The 18,589-nt window shown below is 43.8% G+C and overlaps 1 protein-coding gene across 5 annotated transcripts in view; it reads left to right on the top strand.

The window, feature by feature from the left end:
* The window catches only part of COL4A5 (collagen type IV alpha 5 chain), a 203,281-nt gene that overhangs the window by 84,482 nt on the left and 100,210 nt on the right, over positions 1-18,589 (top strand). For all 5 annotated transcript variants that reach the window (XM_040323904.1, XM_040323901.1, XM_040323903.1 and 2 more), the window contains exons 14-20: positions 438-491; positions 3,678-3,734; positions 3,980-4,024; positions 4,113-4,166; positions 5,863-5,904; positions 16,382-16,511; positions 18,155-18,319. In XM_040323904.1, the coding sequence (XP_040179838.1) occupies positions 438-491; positions 3,678-3,734; positions 3,980-4,024; positions 4,113-4,166; positions 5,863-5,904; positions 16,382-16,511; positions 18,155-18,319 (547 nt within the window). The remainder of the gene's footprint in view (positions 1-437; positions 492-3,677; positions 3,735-3,979; positions 4,025-4,112; positions 4,167-5,862; positions 5,905-16,381; positions 16,512-18,154; positions 18,320-18,589) is intronic.

Here is an 18,589-nt window from a genome sequence, read left to right as displayed (position 1 = left end):
AACCATACCTGTTTAAAAAACGAAAGGGGAAAAAAAACAGGATAATTTATTAAAAATTACACAATGCATTTCACTGAAAGCTTTAGTTCTACTTTAAAAAATGTATCTTTTATGTTTGCTCACAAATCTATTCATCAATCTAATTCATCAAAAGGCTAGCAAGCAGCAGCAAACATTATGCCTCTAAAGCTTAGCATAAACAAGCAATGAATATATTATATTCAGGCAGTTTTATAAATCAGTTTTCACCTATATGCAGGTGCATTTTCAGCGCTTTATTATTTATTGCAATTAATGTTGAGGTCCAAGATATGGTCAAATAAAGTATTGATTGTGGCACCTCAGCTAGGGAAATATCTGGAGAAGGCATGTTTTAATTTAGTCTATCAGATGTTTTACACAGTTCTACCTTTATCATTCTTAATGTGTTCTTCCAGGGTGGAAAAGGCGAGCGAGGTTATGATGGAGAACCTGGGCTTCAAGGGCTTCCAGTAAGTGGAAAGTATATTTGTTTTGTGTTTGGCCATTTAATAATGTGTTGTGTAAATTGGTAAATGTTCTAGAAAAAAGTTAAAGAAAAGTATCACATATCTACACTTGATAAAAGTTGTTTATCATCAAGTAAATCAGTTGAATAAAGGTAAGTTACAGCAAGGACACTTATTGTTGATAATACGGTTTCTCAGATACTGGTAGAGAAACATGAAATTAAATATTTTAAAGTTCTATCTAGTTAACCAAATGGCGGTGGATGTAATCTTAAAATTATAGCCTTTTGCATTTTTAGCTTGAGCATCTATATATATCTATATATCTGTATATCATATATTCAGACAACAGTTTCTTTAGCTACTCTTGTGGCCTGGAAACCCATGCCAGAGAGCATAGTAAGATTGCTGGCCTTTGTATTCCCACTGCATATAGCAATTTTGCCTGGTTAACAGCCTGCCGATTGGACACTGGGGTGTATGGTTATACTGAAGAAGTTATTCCTTTGCTCTCCCTACTTTCCTACAAGCATGATACATTGCAGTAGAGTCTGATTGGCTGAGAGTACTTGCCATCCTTTTCCAAGATGTGTGTAGGGGATCATAGAATGTGACCCCTTAGCGATGAGATTTTCCATTGACCTCTTTTTATTATTATTATTATTATGATTATTATTATAATACAGGATTTATATAGTGCCAACAGTTTGTACATATGAGAAATGTCGCTTCAAAACCTTTCTTCAGAGGAAAAATTTGTTTAGAGCTCTGGTAGCCTCCCATTTGCTTCACTAGTTGTGGTAAAACCACAAATAAACGTAAATAAGAGAAGGCTGTCTGTCTGATAATGATGGAAATACTCTTTAATTAAGTACAATAACTAATAGCAACAAATGAGAGATATAATTTTTCTTGTTTGACTACATTAAAAAGAAATAGGATTAACGGCTATAGATTATATAATTTTGTGCTTATGTATTGCACCCATAATTCAACACTATTAAATAAGTTTTCAAACATACCTCAATGTTTTAGAAATATTATACACTAAACTCAAAGCTAAACATCACCAGTGGGGAGACGTATGCGTTTTCGCGATGTGAAAAATGAAAAAAAAAAAATGTAATGTCATTAAAAACGATCGTGTGTGGGCCCAAGAGCACGTTAAAAATGGCCATTAAAAATTTAGAACATGCTCTAAATTGTCACGTAGTTTTTAACATTGTTGTTTTTAACATCATAAAAAAAATGGTTGTGTGTGGGCTTTAACGACGTGAAAATAACGCGCATGCTCAGAAGCAAGTTATGAGACGGAGCGCTCGTTCTGGTAAAACTAATGTTCGTAATGGAGATAGCACATTCATCACGCTGTAACAGACTGAAAAGTGCGAAGATTGAAAAGAGCGAATCAGCAAAAGCAGCCCCAAGGGTGGCGCCATTCAAATGGAACTTCCCCTTTATAGTGCCGTCGTACGTGTTGTACGTCACCGCGCTTTGCTAGAGCATTTTTTTTTTCACAATCGTGTGTAGGCAAGGCAGGCTTAACAATAATCGGGTTGAAAAAAACATTGTTTTTTCTAGACCATTAAAAATGGTCATGTGTACGCGGCATAACTCTTTCTTGCATAAAATTTCACCATTTTATACAGATTATAGTATGGCTGTTTTTGGTCTTTCTGAATGTGAAGGTGATAAAGCAGTGACTGACATTGCTTTAACTTTAAAAATTTGATTTTCATTTTGTTTGTAACTTAAACATTTTAGGAAGTGGCAAATGCAGGATGACTGGTGACCTATAATGATAATAAACTTACTTACAGAGTTAAAAATAAAAATCCAAAGTGTAACACAAACTAAGTAAAGAAATTGGATGATCATATAAACATAGGGCCGGATTCAGAAAAGAGATACGACGGCGTATCTCCTGATACGCCGTCGTATCTCTGAGTCTGGCCAGTCGTATCTATGCAAATCAGTTACGCATAGATATCCCTAAGTTACGACTGGTGTAAGTGTCTTACACCGTCGTATCTTAGGCTGCAATTTCACACTGGTCGCTAGGTGGCGCTTCCGTATAGTTGCGCGAGGAATATGCAAATTAGGTAGTTACGCCGATTCAGAAACGTACGTCCGGCGCATTTTTTTACGTCGTTTACGTTAGGCTTTTTTCGGCGTATAGTTACCCCTGCTATATGAGGCGTAGCTAATGTTAAGTATGGCCGTCGTTCCCGCGCCGAGTTTTGAAAATTTTCCGTCATTTGCGTAAGTCGTTCGCTAATAGGGATGGAGGTAATTTACGTTCACGTCGAAAGCAATGACGTTTTGCGGTGGATTTTCAAAGCATGCGCACTGGGATTTTTTCACGAACGGCCCATGCGCCGTTAAAAAAAAACGTAAAATACGCGGGGTCAAATCAAATTGAAATAAAACACGCCCCCAACATCACCATTTGAATTAGGCGGGCTTACGCCGGCCCACATACGTTACGCCGTTGTAACTTAGGGCGCAAGTTCTTTCAGAATACGGAACTTGCGCCCAAAGTTACAGCGGCGTAACGTATCTAAGATACGTCACGCCGGCCGGACAGATAGACCATTTTATCTGAATCCGGCCCATAGTATTTTTAAGCTTACTACATTGAGCACAATAACTTTCCCCAATAAACTATTTGTTAAAAGTCTTACCCCAGCACTTGCAGTTTAAGACTATCAATGCTGCTGGCTCCTGCTCTGTCAACAATGCTGCTTCCCTAAACTTTTGGTCTTCACAGGAAAGACTTAACAGTCATTAAGGTAGTCTCCAGCCAGTCTGTTAGTTTGGAGAAGGAAGGGGAGAGGAAGAGGAAGGAGCGGGGGAGTGCCTTGCCATCTTAGGCTATGGGGCTTTGTGTTTCTATTGATGCACAAAATGTAGGGAGACAAAACTATAATCTCTAAACACAGGGGTGGCTCCATAGGATGCGGCAAGAGAAGGAGCCACCCTGAAACAGGAACATGACTGGGGGAGCATTCATGGCACTAGCTTAAACTGAAACATAGGCAACAATAAAAAGATGAAGAAGCAGCATACTCAGTAAATGATTAAATCAGCTGGTGAAAGTGCTTCAAAAATCTGAGGGTTTATTATCACTTTAAAAAGGTACCTACATTTTATGATACTGGAAAACTAAAGTGTCAGTGTTTTTCCTAGGGTCCTCCTGGTGGTGCAAGGGGACAAAAGGGTGAACCAGGAGAATCAGGAAAAATAGTAAGTGTTGTCCTTGCTTTGTATGTGATACCTTGTTTTTTGTATTACCATTAGTATACAAGGTAAATGATTTTTCCTTGTTTGCATGAAAACAAGAAGAGGAAATGTTACTACAACAATATTAAAATAATTGTCAACTTTAAGCCTGTGCAATATTCTTGGAGGTGCACTGGTAAAGCAACTTTTTTTCTAAATAAATCTTTGAAATCCAATCCAGCTTTCTTTGCCTTGCTTGCTTCCAACAGGGAAAACCTGGAAAGGAAGGAAGAAGTGGGTTCCCTGGTGCTGAGGTTTGTAAAAGTTTATGCCAAATAATTCACTCCAAACTTTTAAAGTTTCAAAAAATTTATGAGTAATGTAATCTATTCTTTTTTACAGGGCCCTTCTGGTGATCGTGGTTTTCCAGGAAGTCCTGGCAGCGATGGAGACAAGGTAAATAATATTTGCATGGATAATTTATATAAGACACGTGCATTAGCAGAATGTAAAGCCTTTATTCCTGGCAAGTGCAAAATACATTGTTGTTTGATCTTATGCATTTGCCTTTGGCATATTGTTTCTTACCTTTTCACTGTGATTCATTCATTTCTATTTTAGTCATTGAAGTTGCAGTCATCTAAATCCCTGTGCACTGATATTCCCATTCATGTTAAAAATGTGATATTATTCACAATATGGCAGTTTGCACAATTACTCACCATGATCCATAAAAACTATGGATAAAGCTAATTTATTTTCCTGGGCTTCGAAGGAGATGTGAGGAGCACCCAGTTCACACAACACATTGATATGTTTCATGTCTATTGTCAAAAAGGTAGGGTACAGCCAACACATTTTAACAGGTTATGGGCTTCTATAATTTTTGCCAGTCTCCTTGAGACACACAGCCAGGTTAAGCAATTAGAAGCCTTGAGATAGGGGAGTTGACTGTATCCCACCATCCTAATCAATAAACAAATTACAACTGCTGTATGTGTACTAGGTGCTCCTCACCACGCACTCACAGACCAATTATCTGATGAACTAACACCTTCATCAGTTCTTTCAGGATTGGAGAAGCCTAGGACTGTAGCATGGTTCTGAAACTTTATCACCATTGCACTCTCAGCTCGGAGGACAAATCCCTATCCTCAATCGGACAAAAGAAGTGGTTCCAGGAGGTTAACTAAAGGTTAATATGCTTAGGATGCAAAAAATATTTCAGCTGGAGATTCGGCAGCTATCAACCAGGGACCAAACGTGAAAACACATGCAGAACTGCATTTAAATTGCATATGCATTGTGTCAAATTTTAATGCAATGCATTTAAAAACATGTTTTTAAACCCACCAGTGTAGAAGGACCTTGGGAGCTCGTGAAGCTTACAAAGTGGTTTATACATTCTGTGTGCAGCATCCTCCCCAGCCCCCACCTAATACTTACTCGAGCCCCATCTCGATCCAGCGATGTGCACGAGAGCAGCAGCTTTCCCAGGTTTCTCCATCCTAATTGGTTGAGACACAGCAGTGGGAGTTAGGTTAATGTAGAGCCATCATGACAGGGATTTATGTGTATGAGTAGCAGACTCTGAAGCAATTCCAAAACCTGTAGGCCTTTTTTGTCACCCATGAAGCCTGGCAGAAATAACACCAATATATACACTCCCACATCCTGGCTTATTTACAGGACATGGGCTATAAGAAAATGGCCTCAAAGAAGCTGGCTCAGTGACCAGCCAATCAAAAATAGGATGTACAATCTGGCAAAAATAGAAAAGAAATACGCGTTTGCATGTACTGTATGTGTAGAAATGGCAACATTGTCTGGACTGTTGTGTTTAATACCTATGACCATAGAAATTTGAAAAAGCTAACATACTATGAAAAATCAATTTATGTTTACTGCTCCTAAGCAGTTACTTTGGGTTACTAACCCACTATAATAGCCATAAAAGACTTTTACATTGAGATTGTTGGGAACACAAGCTTACCTTTTTAAAATGTGCGAATATACTTTTAGTATCTTTGTCAGCAAATTTGGTAGTCATTGACACGGATAACTATGTATAACTTGCTTTGGGATTATTGGAAACCTGTATGTTTTCCGTATGGCTTCTTTTTGCTAAATTCTTGTTTTCATTTGATTCTAGGGTCAAAAAGGTGACCGTGGTGTCCCTGGACCTCCTGGGGAAGTAAGTTTTTATTGCCTCTATAAGAGTAACAGATTTGTATTTGCTATTTATTGGAAACCAGCAGACATAAGAACTTCAGTGTTTAATTTTCATGAAGACATACACATTAATTACAGTGTTTGTGTCCAGTGATTGGATTTTTATTTATTCTGGCAATGTACAATTGAAGAAAAATCACTAACGACAAAGCTACCCATAGCACTGTGTGTGGAAAAATTGACTGCTGCACACATATTTGTTGTCAAATATACTTGTTTTGGCCACACATATGTAAGTACAGCGGGGATCGAAAGTTTGGGCACCCCAGGTAAAAATTTGTATTAATGTGCATAACGAAGCCAAGGAAAGATGGAAAAATCTCCAAAAGGCATCAAATTACAGATTAGACATTCTTATAATATGTAAAAAAAAGTTAGATTTTATTTCCATCATTTACACTTTCAAAATTACAGAAAAAAAAATGGCGTCTGCAAAAGTTTGGGCACCCTGCAGAATTTATAGCATGCACTGCCCCCTTTGCAAAGCTGAGACCTGCCAGTGTCATGGATTGTCCTCAATCATCGTCTGGGAAGACCAGGTGATGTCAGTCTCAAAGGTTTTAAATGCCCAGACTCATCTGACCTTGCCCCAACAATCAGCACCATGGGTTCTTCTAAGCAGTTGTCTAGAAAACTGAAACTGAAAATAGTTGACGCTCACAAAGCTGGAGAAGGCTATAATAAGATAGCAAAGCTTTTTCAGATGTCAATATCCTCTGTTCGGAATGTAATTAAGAAGTGGCAGTCGTTAGGAACAGTGGAAGTTAAAGCAAGATCTGGAAGACCAAGAAAAATATCAGAACAGCTCGCAGGATTGTGAGAAAGGCAATTCAAAACCCACGTTTGACTGCACGATCCCTCCAGAAAGATCTGGCAGACACTGGAGTTGTGGTACACTATTCCACTATAAAGAGATACTTGTACAAATATGGTCTTCATGGAAGAGTCATCAGAAGAAAACCTCTTTTACGTCCTCACCACAAAAATCAGCGTTTGAACTTTGCAAATGAACATATAGACAAGCCTGATGCATTTTGGAAACAAGTTCTGTGGACCGATGAGGTTAAAATAGAACTTTTTGGCCGGAATGAGCAAAGGTACGTTTGGAGAAGAAAGGGCACAGCATTTAATGAAAAGAACCTCTGTCCAACTGTTAAGCATGGGGGTGGATCAATCATGCTTTGGGGTTGTATTTCAGCCAGTGGCACAGGGAACATTTCACGAGTAGAAGGAAAAATGGATTCAATAAAATTTCAGCAAATTTTGGATGGTAGCTGAAGTTAAAGAGAGCATGGCGTCTACAAATGGATAATGATCCTAAACACACCTCAAAATCCACAGGGGATTACATCAAGAGGAGTAAACTGAAGGTTTTGCCATGGCCTTTACAATCTCCTGACCTCACCATAATTGAAAATCTATGGATAGACCTTAAAAGAGCAGTGCGTGACAGACAGCCCAGAAATCTCAAAGAACTGGAAGACTTTTGTAAGGAAGAATGGGCAAAGATACCTCAAACAAGAATTGAAAGACTCTAGGCTGGCTACAAAAAGCGTTTACAAGTTGTGATACTTGCCAAAGGGGGCAGTATAAGATATTAACTCTGCAGGGTGCCCAAACTTTTGCAGACGCCATTTTGTTGTTTTCTGTAATTTTGAAAGTGTAAATGATAGAAATAAAATCTAACTTGTTTTGACATATTATAAGAATGTCTAATCTGTAATTTGATGCCTTTTGGAGATTTTTCCATCTTTCCTTGGCTTCGTTATGCACATTAATACAAATTTTTACCTGGGGTGCCCAAACTTTCGATCCCCACTGTATGCACTGGGCAGACACTTCTTACTTTGTTCATATACACTATCAATATTTCTCTGGGAACAATAAAGATTGTTCAGATAAAAACAATATCAGGTGATCAATTGCTCTCTTTAGACTGGTAAATCAGAGGGTAACTGTAGAGATTGCAGGATGTCCATAGATATTTTATGCATTCCTGATTAACTTATCATTGCCTGGATCAGGTAATTATCATTTAATGCAGGGATATGCTATTAGTGGACCGCCAGCTGTTGCAAAACTACAAGTCCCATCATGCCTCTGGGTGTCATGCTTGTGGCTGTCAGAGTCTTGCTATGCCTCATGGGACTTATAGTTCTGCAACAGCTGGAGGTCCACTAATTGCATAGCTCTGATCTAATGCCTATGGTAACTGTAAAGTGGAAGTAAAAGCTAAAACAATTTAGATAAAAATGTTGATTCCTCACCCCCATACCTATGCTGCCTTCTGCTTGTAAATAAAGTCTGTGTAAATACCTTTTTCTCTTATCGTCCATGGACGGACACAGCTCCTTAAATCTTGACAAGTGGGTTATGTTCCCTGTTTACAGGAGAGGACTAGGCAGAAACATGTTAAATAGTTAAATACATGTTACATTAACAGAGTTGAACAGCCCCGCCCAGGGGGCGGTCCCTCCAGACATAACCCTCCTCACTGCAGCTTGCAGCCTCAGTTTCGTTCTGCCTAGCAAAGGAGAAGGACGTATGGCTCCCTTTGGGCCCAGCGCCCTGAGGAGAAATTTTATTTTATTTTACTTTACTTTTTCTTGAAGAATCTTCTTTCAACTGTTGGCTGAGAGACAGGCTGGATATTATAGATCCTTGTAGTCTACTCAGTCCGACCAGCAAGCGTGGGCACACCTTTGCAAAGAGGCTTGGTCTGCCACGCCATACCTCATGACTCCTGAGGTGGCCGGTGAGCTTTGCTCCGAGGTCCACATATGACTGAGCTGTGGTGTTGCCTCAATCACAGTGGACCGGGCCGACAGCTACCTCCATTGCGGTTGTAGGTCTGTCAGGAATGCGTCAGCGAGTCCTCGCTCGGACGGGTAAGTACAGTCCCTCCTGCTTCGGTGGGTTGGTACAGCTGGGCATTCCTGGGGTTCGGGGGTCCCTTCCCCTTACTTCCCTGCTCCTTTCCCTTGCTGCATTGCTAACATTGCCGCTGTCAGGGGGGAGGGGGCCTTCCTGAGGGGACTGTTATCTGGCCTGTGTTTTTTCTTTTTTGTATTGGGCTTTCCTGTGAGGTAAAAAGCCCTGTGATGAGCACAGATGTTTATGATTATACTTCAGCAGACGCTGACTGATTGGTGACACCTGTAATGGTTTTGCTTTTTATGCTGTATCTGTGACTTGTCCTTAAATAAAACAGCCCTATGAGGCTTTTCCTGTTTAAACACAGGTCCCTGCAAAAGTTACCTCACGGTTCTTTTCCTCACAGGCAGCGCTGTGCAGTCTCCTCCTAGTCCCCTGGTTACACCTGGTCAGCGCAGCAAGTGGGTGAGAGGCCCTGAATAGGGCTCTAGGAGCTTTTGTCTATTTGTATGGACAGGTGTGCATATTATAATACACACTATATGTAAATATTGGAGTCAGTATCTGGGTCCTTCCCCACATGCTGGTGGTGGCAGCAGGTGTTGGCACCTGTGATTCCCACAGAGTTTTTATTGTTAGTCCTGGACACAGTTTGTGCCAGGGTGGGGGTGGACTGCGGGCGGGCGGTAAAAGAGTGCCCCCTTCCCCCGTTATCCCCTGGGGAATGCTCTGTTATGGAGCCATGGACTAGGTACCTAGTTTAAAAAAAAAAAAAAAAAAAAAGGCAGAATAAGGCATTTATGGGTGCGCTTTTTACTGCTGCAAGGGACTCTCCTAAGCTGCATAGTGCAGCTGGGTTTCCGCTGAGGGCTCGGTCTTTTTTGGATCACACAAATCAGACCGCTGTGTAGGTTTTTCCTTCTGTGCCCTTCTTTGATAATTTCTGAGATGCGGAATGAGAAAAGCCACTAAGGGCTTTTGTAGTCCCTCACCGCCGGGCGGGAACCCCTACTTGTCTGGATCTGACTGATAGAAGATCCGAAGTACTGACCCGTTCCATGTTTACCATGCTGGGGTCTGGCTTGCGGCCTATTGTGGCCACTACACTGGGGTCTCAGTGGTCGCTGGCGCTATTTTTTGGGAGATTTTTCAATTACATTGAAAACTCCCATTGGCGCCCATTTTGTCGTAGCCACGCTATTGCGCAGCTTACATTGTGCTGGCCTTTTTCCTGTGGCCGCGTTCTGAACGCTCGGCGGCCATCTTGGAGTAGTCCTGACCCCTAGTGCTGTATACAACTCACAGAGTGAGCATTTTGCACCAGACAGTGGAGGAGCACCGACTCTCTCCTGAGGTTATTAGCCTAGCGGACCAGCTGGTCCAGGGCCTCATCTCATATAGGTCTGTGATGCTTCATTGAATGCTGCGCCCTTGTTATCCTGGGCGTCTGTTTCAGAATGGTTTTATGCAAACGGTGGTGTAGTGCTTAACTCCATTACTTGGCAGCAAAAGAGTCATTGGTTCGAATCTGCACACTGACGCCAATCTGCCTGGAGCTTGCATTGTCGCTCCCTGTGTCTGTGTGGGTTTCCTCCGGGTACTCCGGTTTCCTCCAAAGACATGTGTGCATACACCTACATAATATACATACACACTATGTGTGTGTATTATTTAGGGGCAACCCTCCCAGGCCGTCAAAGGCCCAGCTGGGGGACTAATCTGTCCCTGGGTGCATAAGCCGATCACGCCGGCACCCAAATCCTGCCAATGTATATAGCCTTCCCTCCCTGTCTCTAGGTGGGAGGGGCGGCTTGCAGGTTCACAATTCAGTGAAACCTCCCTGCTCTCCGACTAGTGGGTCTGCGAGGTGGTCTCTTCGGAGTACTAGATAGGGTTTCCTCCTATCCACAGAACAAAGTTCTGTCCTTGTGTCTTCCCCTCCCGGCACGTCGGTCTGCCTTGGGCAGTGTGGGATTTGCTAAGCTGCAAGGTAATTTTACCTTTCCTGCAGGACGAGAGTTTTGGGGTTTTCTATGGGCCTCAGGCCCTAAATACCTTTGTGAACGTCGGGTAGTTCCGCATGGAATCCATTTGTTCGGTGGTAGCTGCGCTTCATCCGGGGGATGTCCTGACGTCCTCGGACATCAGGGACGCATACATGCATGTCCCGTTTTGCACATGTCACAGTGTTTTTTTCTGTGCTTCGTGATGAGAGAAGGGTCTCTGTCAGCCTGTGGCCCTCCCTTTTGATCTGGCGTCAGCACCATGGGTTTTCAGCTAGGAGCTCGCACTTATTTGAATTTTGTTGGGACAGCGAGGCTTTGCCTCATTGGCTACTTTGACGACTTTCTTCTGAGAGCAGCTTCTGTCTCCGACCTAGTGGATGGGTTATTCCCATTCAGACCCTCCGAAGATTCGGGTGGATGTTAAACGTTTAGGCCAGAAAGTGTAGCTCAGTGGCAGCAAGCCTGCCCTACATGTGTGCGACCCAGGGTTCAAATTATGGGCATGCTAGGTTCCGACTCAGCGTAGGAGTATCTAGTGTTGATCCAGACTCCTCAGTGGCAAAGGTCCTTCTTCCCCTGGAGAAATTGCAGACTCTTCAGTCTGCGGAGAAGGTATTGGCATCACGCAATCGGTCTTCTCTCCGGGCGCCTGCTGGTTCAGGGTCTGTGGGTAGCCTCCTTCAAGGTGGTACTGTATGCCCAGTTCCACACCCTGGTTTTCCAGTGGAACTACTGTCCAGGTGGTAAAAATCTCTTGTCTCTGAAATCATTAGATTCCTGTGCGCCACCTAGTCAGAGTCTCTCTGAGTTGGTGACAGAGATTCCCGACTCTTCGGTCCGGGAAGTTGTTCCTTCCTTCCAGTGGTCGGTGTTTACGATGAATGCCAGCTCACGGGTTGTGAACCTGGAGGTTCACAAAACCGGGGGGTCCAGTCGGCCCTGAGTCGCTGGACTTGCGTGGACCTATGACCACACCTCCTTGAATGTGTCTGGTCTCGGTAGCTACCCAGGGTCGGGCCTGGCTAGTGCCTGGTGGAAGACCGCCTGGGAATACCAGGTGCTGTCTACTGTTCATTGTCCTACTATTTTAGGCGATCAGGCTATGCTTCTCCTTGTGGTCGACCAATCTGGTTTCAGCCGGACAACGCCACGGCCGTGGCTTCAGTCTACCATCAGGTATGCCGGCAGGCAGACTACTGGAGTCGCCAGATGCTGGACCAGGGCGACTGGTCTTTGTGCTTGGGGTGTTTCGGCTCCCTTGCAGGAGGTGAGCCTCACATGGCATGGATCTCCTGGCAGCTTGTCTCCGCCGCAAGGGTGTCAGTTAGTGGCCAGGTCTAGTGATCTTGTACAGACGCGTCAGTCGCGCTGGTGGCCCTGTGTTGTCTGTATCGGTGATTTTTTGCCATTCCTCCATGGTAGTTGCTTCCTTGGCCGCTCCACAGAGTGGATGCTGAGGAGATCCCGATGATTCTAATCGCTCCAGATTAATCTCGGCGTCCTTGGTACGCTGATATCGGGCGCCTGGTAGCGGAGGCACCCTGGCCATTGCCAGGGCAGGAGGTTCCTGTCTCAAGGTCCCATACTTCCTCCTGTTGTACAGTCACTGACTTGCTTAACATGGTTATTGGAAGCCAGACTTTAGGTGACCAGGGTCTGTCTGACTCGGTCATCTCAACAGGGCACCGTAGTCTTCTTCCGGAGGATCTACCGTCGCACCTCTCTTGGTGCGAAGGGATGGAGTGACGTCCACGGGCGTACTTTCAATGTCCAGGGTCCTGCTGTTTTTAAAGCTTGGATTGGATCTAAAAATTGCTTAAAGCACCGTTTGGGGGCAGATTTCAGCCTTGGCTGTGTTCTTTTAGTGGCCTTTTTGCGGCCCGTTCCCTGGTGGGTCCCCTTTTTTTGTGTGCAAGGGGTTTGTCATATACTTTCCCCTCTTGGCCCATCTCTTCCCCCATGAGTTTTGACTCTGGTGCTCTCGGTTCTTCAGGAACCTTCCTTTTGGAAACATCAGAGAGATTTTCTCTTGACACTATCTCAGAAGGTGGCCCCTTTAGTGGCCTTTACCTCTGTTAGAGGGGTTTCTGAGTTGGCGGTCTTGTCTTGCAAGCCGCCATGCTTGATCCCCCATAAGGATTAGGTGATGGTGCGCCCGCGACCTTCCCTTCTTCCGAAGGAGGTTTCGGCCTTTCATACTTTAGGCGTGGTACGCGCTTTGCGGGTATACCAGCCTACTACGGCTCCATTTCGGAGCTTCTGACTCTCTTTTGTGTCGGTGTCTGGTCCACAAAAGGGCCTGGCGGTCTCGTCGACCACCATTTCTCGGTGGATCGGGCAGGCCGTCATACAGGCCTATGCTCCTAAGGGCGGGCCCCCCTTTCCGGTCCCGGCACTTTCGACCAGGGCAATTGGTGCTTCCTGGGTTTTTTTTTTTTTTTTTCCCGACATCATGCGTCGGTCTCACAGGTGTGCGAGGCGGCGATTTGCTCGTCCGTTCACGCTTTTTCCAGAATTTACATGGTTGCTGTGAGTGCATCTTATGATGTTTTTTTCAGCCGCTAGTTTTTGCCGGCGGCTGTTTAAAGTTGCACCTCCTCCGTTGAGGAGCTCTGCTTGTTTTGGGGTGAAGTTAAAATTGTTTTTACTGATATATTTCCCACCCCTCGTTTTTTGACACTGCTTGGGGACGTCCCACTTGTCAAGATTTAAGGAGCTGTGTCCGTCCATGGACGATAAGAGAAAATAGGATTTTTTGTACTCACCGTAAAATCCTTTTCTCTGAAGTCCATGGACGGACACAGCTCCCACCCCTCCTTTTTAGGTTTGTACTGCTTGTTACGAACTGAGGCTGCAAGCTGCAGTGAGGAGGGTTATGTCTGGAGGGACCGCCCCCTGGGCGGGGCTGTTCAACTCTGTTAATGTAACATGTATTTAACTATTTAACATGTTTCTGCCTAGTCCTCTCCTGTAAACAGGGAACATAACCCACTTGTCAAGATTTAAGGAGCTGTGTCCGTCCATGGACTTCAGAGAAAAGGATTTTACGGTGAGTACAAAAAATCCTATTTTTATCAGCTTCAGTGCGTTCATGTGTTCTGTAGGCTGGGGCTCCCCTGTGTCAGCGAGTGGCTTGACAATGGGGCTGAATTCCCAGGTTTGTAACATCACCTGCGGCCTTCCATAGCCCCTCTGTTGTCAGTGCTTTCATTCATCCACTGCACTATCAAAGGAGCCAGAGCTTACATGTCACATGACCGCAGCATGGATATGAGGAGTGGAAAAGCAACATTTTTAAACTAAATTGTATTAGCCTTTATTTCCACTTTAAGGTTGGCAACAGACAGGTAGATATCTCACCACTATTTGACATCAATGAGTCCCTCCTTCCACACATACACACACCAAGTGTGTTCTACCCTACCCTAACCTAGTTTTTTCATATCAGCATGTAATCAGAACTAGATCACCAAATTAATGAGCAATTCTGAATCTTGGAAGCACACATTATTGTCGTCTAGTAATTACCACCTACATACTTGTTATTGCCTGGTCATAGGTGACTGCCCCAACAGAGCTATGAGTGTAATGGCGGGTGATGGTGTTATCTTTGCATATCTTTGTCTATACCTCCCAGAGCAGTGGTCATCAACCCTGTCCTCAGGGCCCACTAACAGGCCAGGTTTGCAAGATAACTGAAATACATCACAGGTGATATCATTTGCTGCTCAGTGATTGCAGTATTCTAGTCTGTATCTCCCCAAGGTAATACATAAAACCTGGCCTGTTAGTGGGCCCTGAGGACAGCGTTGATGACCACTGTCCTAGAGGTTGACATAGATAGGTTTAGGTTTTTATTAATCTTCCAAGTCCAGAATCAGCAGAGGAGGAGACCAAACAGAATATTGGTAAATAATTGTTGCCTTATAGCACTAGAGTGGTGAATCTGTGTCTTATCAAAGTATTATCTGTTCAAAATTTGCATTTCCTGTATGTTGATGTTGACAGCCAAAAGCATGTTGGTAAGCTGACTGCAACTAATGTGTGTTGGTGACTGCGGTATTGCAGTTAACTTTACACACAGTTTAACAGGTAGTAGAGAGCCATGAAGTATGTTACATTACCTGTAAGGGAATGCAACATTTGTTGGTTTAGTGTTATTAAAGAAAAAACTGGAAGACAACATTGTCTGATTTAATTAGGAAGTATTTTGAAAATTGTAGACATGCTTGCTGGCTTGCTGCTGCTCTTCCACTTCTCTATTATCTCTTGCAATGCTTTGGGGTGGTCATATTTTCACTGAAATGTGTGAAGCTGATGTAGCGCCTGTGTACTTATCAGTACAGGTGCTATCGTTAAATTTAGTGGGATGAGAGACTTACTTGCTCTCATCCATGTTGATTTATTTAACCCTGAACTGTCCTGTGGGTCATTCTGTGCTTCAGGGATGCAGTTTCATCCCTGGAAGGCAGGTGGAGCCAGAGGGGTCCAGGCGGAGCCGCTTCTCTCCAGCAGCCAATTAGAGGAGTTTTCCCTCGCGGGGCATGCTGGGGAGGGGTATTTCTGTGGCGGAGGCCGTTGCTTGGGGTTCTTTCGCGGATTCCTGGTTCCGGGTGCGGCACCCACCTTTAGAGTGTGCGCACATCACAGGCCCCGGCGATATGGCCTACCAGGCCGGGGCGCACGTGCTACGCGGAGTTCCTGACTCTGGGCCCTCATGGCCCGGAGCATCTGATGCTGTAAAGGGGCCCCAGTGACTTACTGGGTCCCCCATCTCTATTGAGAAGATCCCAAGCGAGTTGTGCTGTTCGTTGGGGAGTCGGTCTGAGGTGAACCCGGAGGCAGGTGATCCAACAGGGCTTGAACGAACCATCGGGGATCTGGGTACCGGACACCGACAGTTTGTATGCGGCGAACTGTCAGTCGGTGGCCCCAAATTATACACTGGGAGGATTCGCTCTATCATCCAAACTTTCAAAGCACTAGGCCTGTGGCAGAGGTCTCGCCCTAAGATCTAAATTCTATTAGAGCCAAGTCTGTGGCAGAGACTTGTTCCTTCCCAGTAGAGCTAAGTGACACTCTGGCTGCCAGGCCTGTGAGAGGGACCTGTCCAGGGGCACTTTACCCACTTCGCCTAAAGTGGCGACGAGGAAAGATTTGCTACTCAGAGGCAGGACTGCTTCTGTTCATCCATTGCCTGTATCTGCAAGGTTTATTCTCTTTTATCAATCTGTCCTATCTACCTCAAGTTGACTGTTGGTCATGTTGGACCAGAAATAAAGCATTGAAAACGTCAATCAACAGTCTGGACATTCCGTCACTGCTCTCATCACTATCAACACACCTAGACATATCACGGGGGTAACTTAAATACGCCGATCCCAAATCTAATCAGCGGCTCCTGAGGGGATAGCGCTACACTGATATTTGTGAGCATTCAGTTATTCAGATATCAAATACTTTATGCAAGATTTATATTTCCTCTTTGAAGATTGTCATCCTTCAGTGGGCTCTCTGAATCAATTTCAAGAAAATATTATGTGACTTCTAACTTAACAGGTAATTAGAGGACAGGAACCAGTAACCATAGGACCAAAAGGAAACACCGGACCCCCTGGATTAACTGGAAGCAAAGGAGAGCGTGGCTATCCAGGTTCACAAGGTCCTCCTGGCTTGCCCGGTCCTGCAGGTAAGTTTCATATTAGGAAATTGAAAATAGGACAATGTTTCTTGATATACTAAAACCCTTGGCTGTATTCCTGTTACATAAATCCTCATTAGTTAATGGGTCTTTATATTTCATCAGAAAAAAAGGAAAGAAATATAACTGTAATAATATGGGTCTGTCATTAGGAAAAAACAAACCTTGATCCGATGGGTCACCCCATGGTAAGGTCTCAATCTGGTCTAAATTATAGTCTGATTGTACAATGTCCTTTAGGTTTACTAAAAAACATTTAGTACAAGGGTTTGCTTTAATTGATATGAATTGAATGTATGGTTTAGGAAGGTCTTCACATTACATATTAGCTAGTAAATTAAGGGCTCGTTTACACTTGCTTCTGACTTTTTAGGCATTGAAACAATGGAGAAGTACATCAAAAATAATATTTATTGAAAAAGTACATAGTAAATAACAGTGTTCAAGAGTTAAACATCATATAAAAATGATATAATTTGTACAATGAGCCCTTGTTACCTCTTGAACACTGTTATTTACCTTGTGCGACGCACAAGGGCTCATTGTACAAATTATATGATTTTTAATTCTTGAAAACTGTTATTTACTATGTACTTTTTTCAATAAATATCATTTTTGATATGTACTTCTTCATTGTTTCCATGCCTAAAAAGTCTGAAGCAAGTGTTAGAGGAGAGACTCTTCTGCACATCCCTCCCCCACTCTGTTTGTGCTCTGTACATCTTTCAGCTACAGAGTGATAGTCTAAAACAGGGGTGGCCAACCAGTGGCCCGGGGGCCACATGTGGCCCGCGAAGCCCTCTGATGTGGCCCACGACCTCCTTCTCTGGAATGGAGGGTTGGCAAGTCCAGGTCGCAGGTTGCCGACCTTCCATACCACAGCATCAGTGTTGTGAATGAAGCTGGTGGTAGAGGAAGAAAGTGGCTGCGGAGCAGAGCCCCATAAGCCGATGCTTTCTCTACAGCGCTGGCTTTTGCCACAGGTGGAGTTTATGGCAAAGTTCAGCTAACCCTCAGGATAGACACAGGTGCACTACGCTGCACCCGCGGTGTGGGTAAACCGCAGCACATCAGTGTGAAAGCAGTCTTAGGCCCTTTTCACATGATCGGCTCGACCAAATGGGACCCTTAATTCACCTCTAAAGAGCGACTGATGTCTGTTTACACCCGCCTACCTCCAATCCGAAAAACAAAGGTGAATTCATCCCCTTTCATGTGGGCGGATCGGAGGGCCTATAGAGTAGCCGCGACCTGTCATCCGCCCGCTCCACTCATTGTGGCCCTCGACTGGTTACCAAGTTGCTTAAGTGGCCCTCACTCTTCAAAAGGTTGGGCACCCTTGGTCTAAAAGAAAACAGCTATCTCTGTGCACTGGTTTTAGTAAACCTATACCTGTGAAATTAGTTTTGTTTTATAAATAGTAAACAATATAAAGCATGAGTTTTAAAAACTTAAATTAAATGGGCTTAAATCATTATAGATTTAGTTTTCTTATATATTTTTATTGGTGGATGATTTACACCAAGTGGTTGAAAGTTGTGACAAAATTGCAGAAAACCGAGAATAAACAATTTGTGATGTCTGAGTACAGCAAGATGTTATCGGTGACTAGCATTAATACTTTTTTCTAGGTAACTCTATCCCAGGTCTACCTGGAGATCCTGGTCTAGCAGGGGAACGGGGACAGAAGGGAGATGAAGGTCCACAAGGAATATCTATACCAGGTCCTCCAGGTCAAGATGGACGCCAAGGATTTCCAGGTCCACCTGGACCACCTGGGCCAAGGTCTCCTATTGGTAAAATGTAGTTTACTTATGTAAAACAAGTTGTGAGTTGCTTTTACTTTATATGTAATGGAGCTCCACAAAGAGCCAATACAATATTTACCTAACTGCTTCCCGTCCATGTCATTGTAAAATATAGTACTGGGAGGACATCATATGATGTCTTCTCAAGAATGGGCCTCGCTCATCACCAATCATAGCAGATCACATGACAGTTGTAAACAATGAATGGCTTCCTTTCATGCCATCCATTGATTACAATTGTGTTGCTAGCTGTGACTG

This window comes from Rana temporaria, chromosome 9, assembly GCF_905171775.1.
Source record: "Rana temporaria chromosome 9, aRanTem1.1, whole genome shotgun sequence".
NCBI lineage: Eukaryota > Metazoa > Chordata > Amphibia > Anura > Ranidae > Rana > Rana temporaria.
The sequence above is the reverse complement of the archived record's forward strand: the minus strand, read 5'-3'. Positions and strand labels throughout refer to the sequence as shown.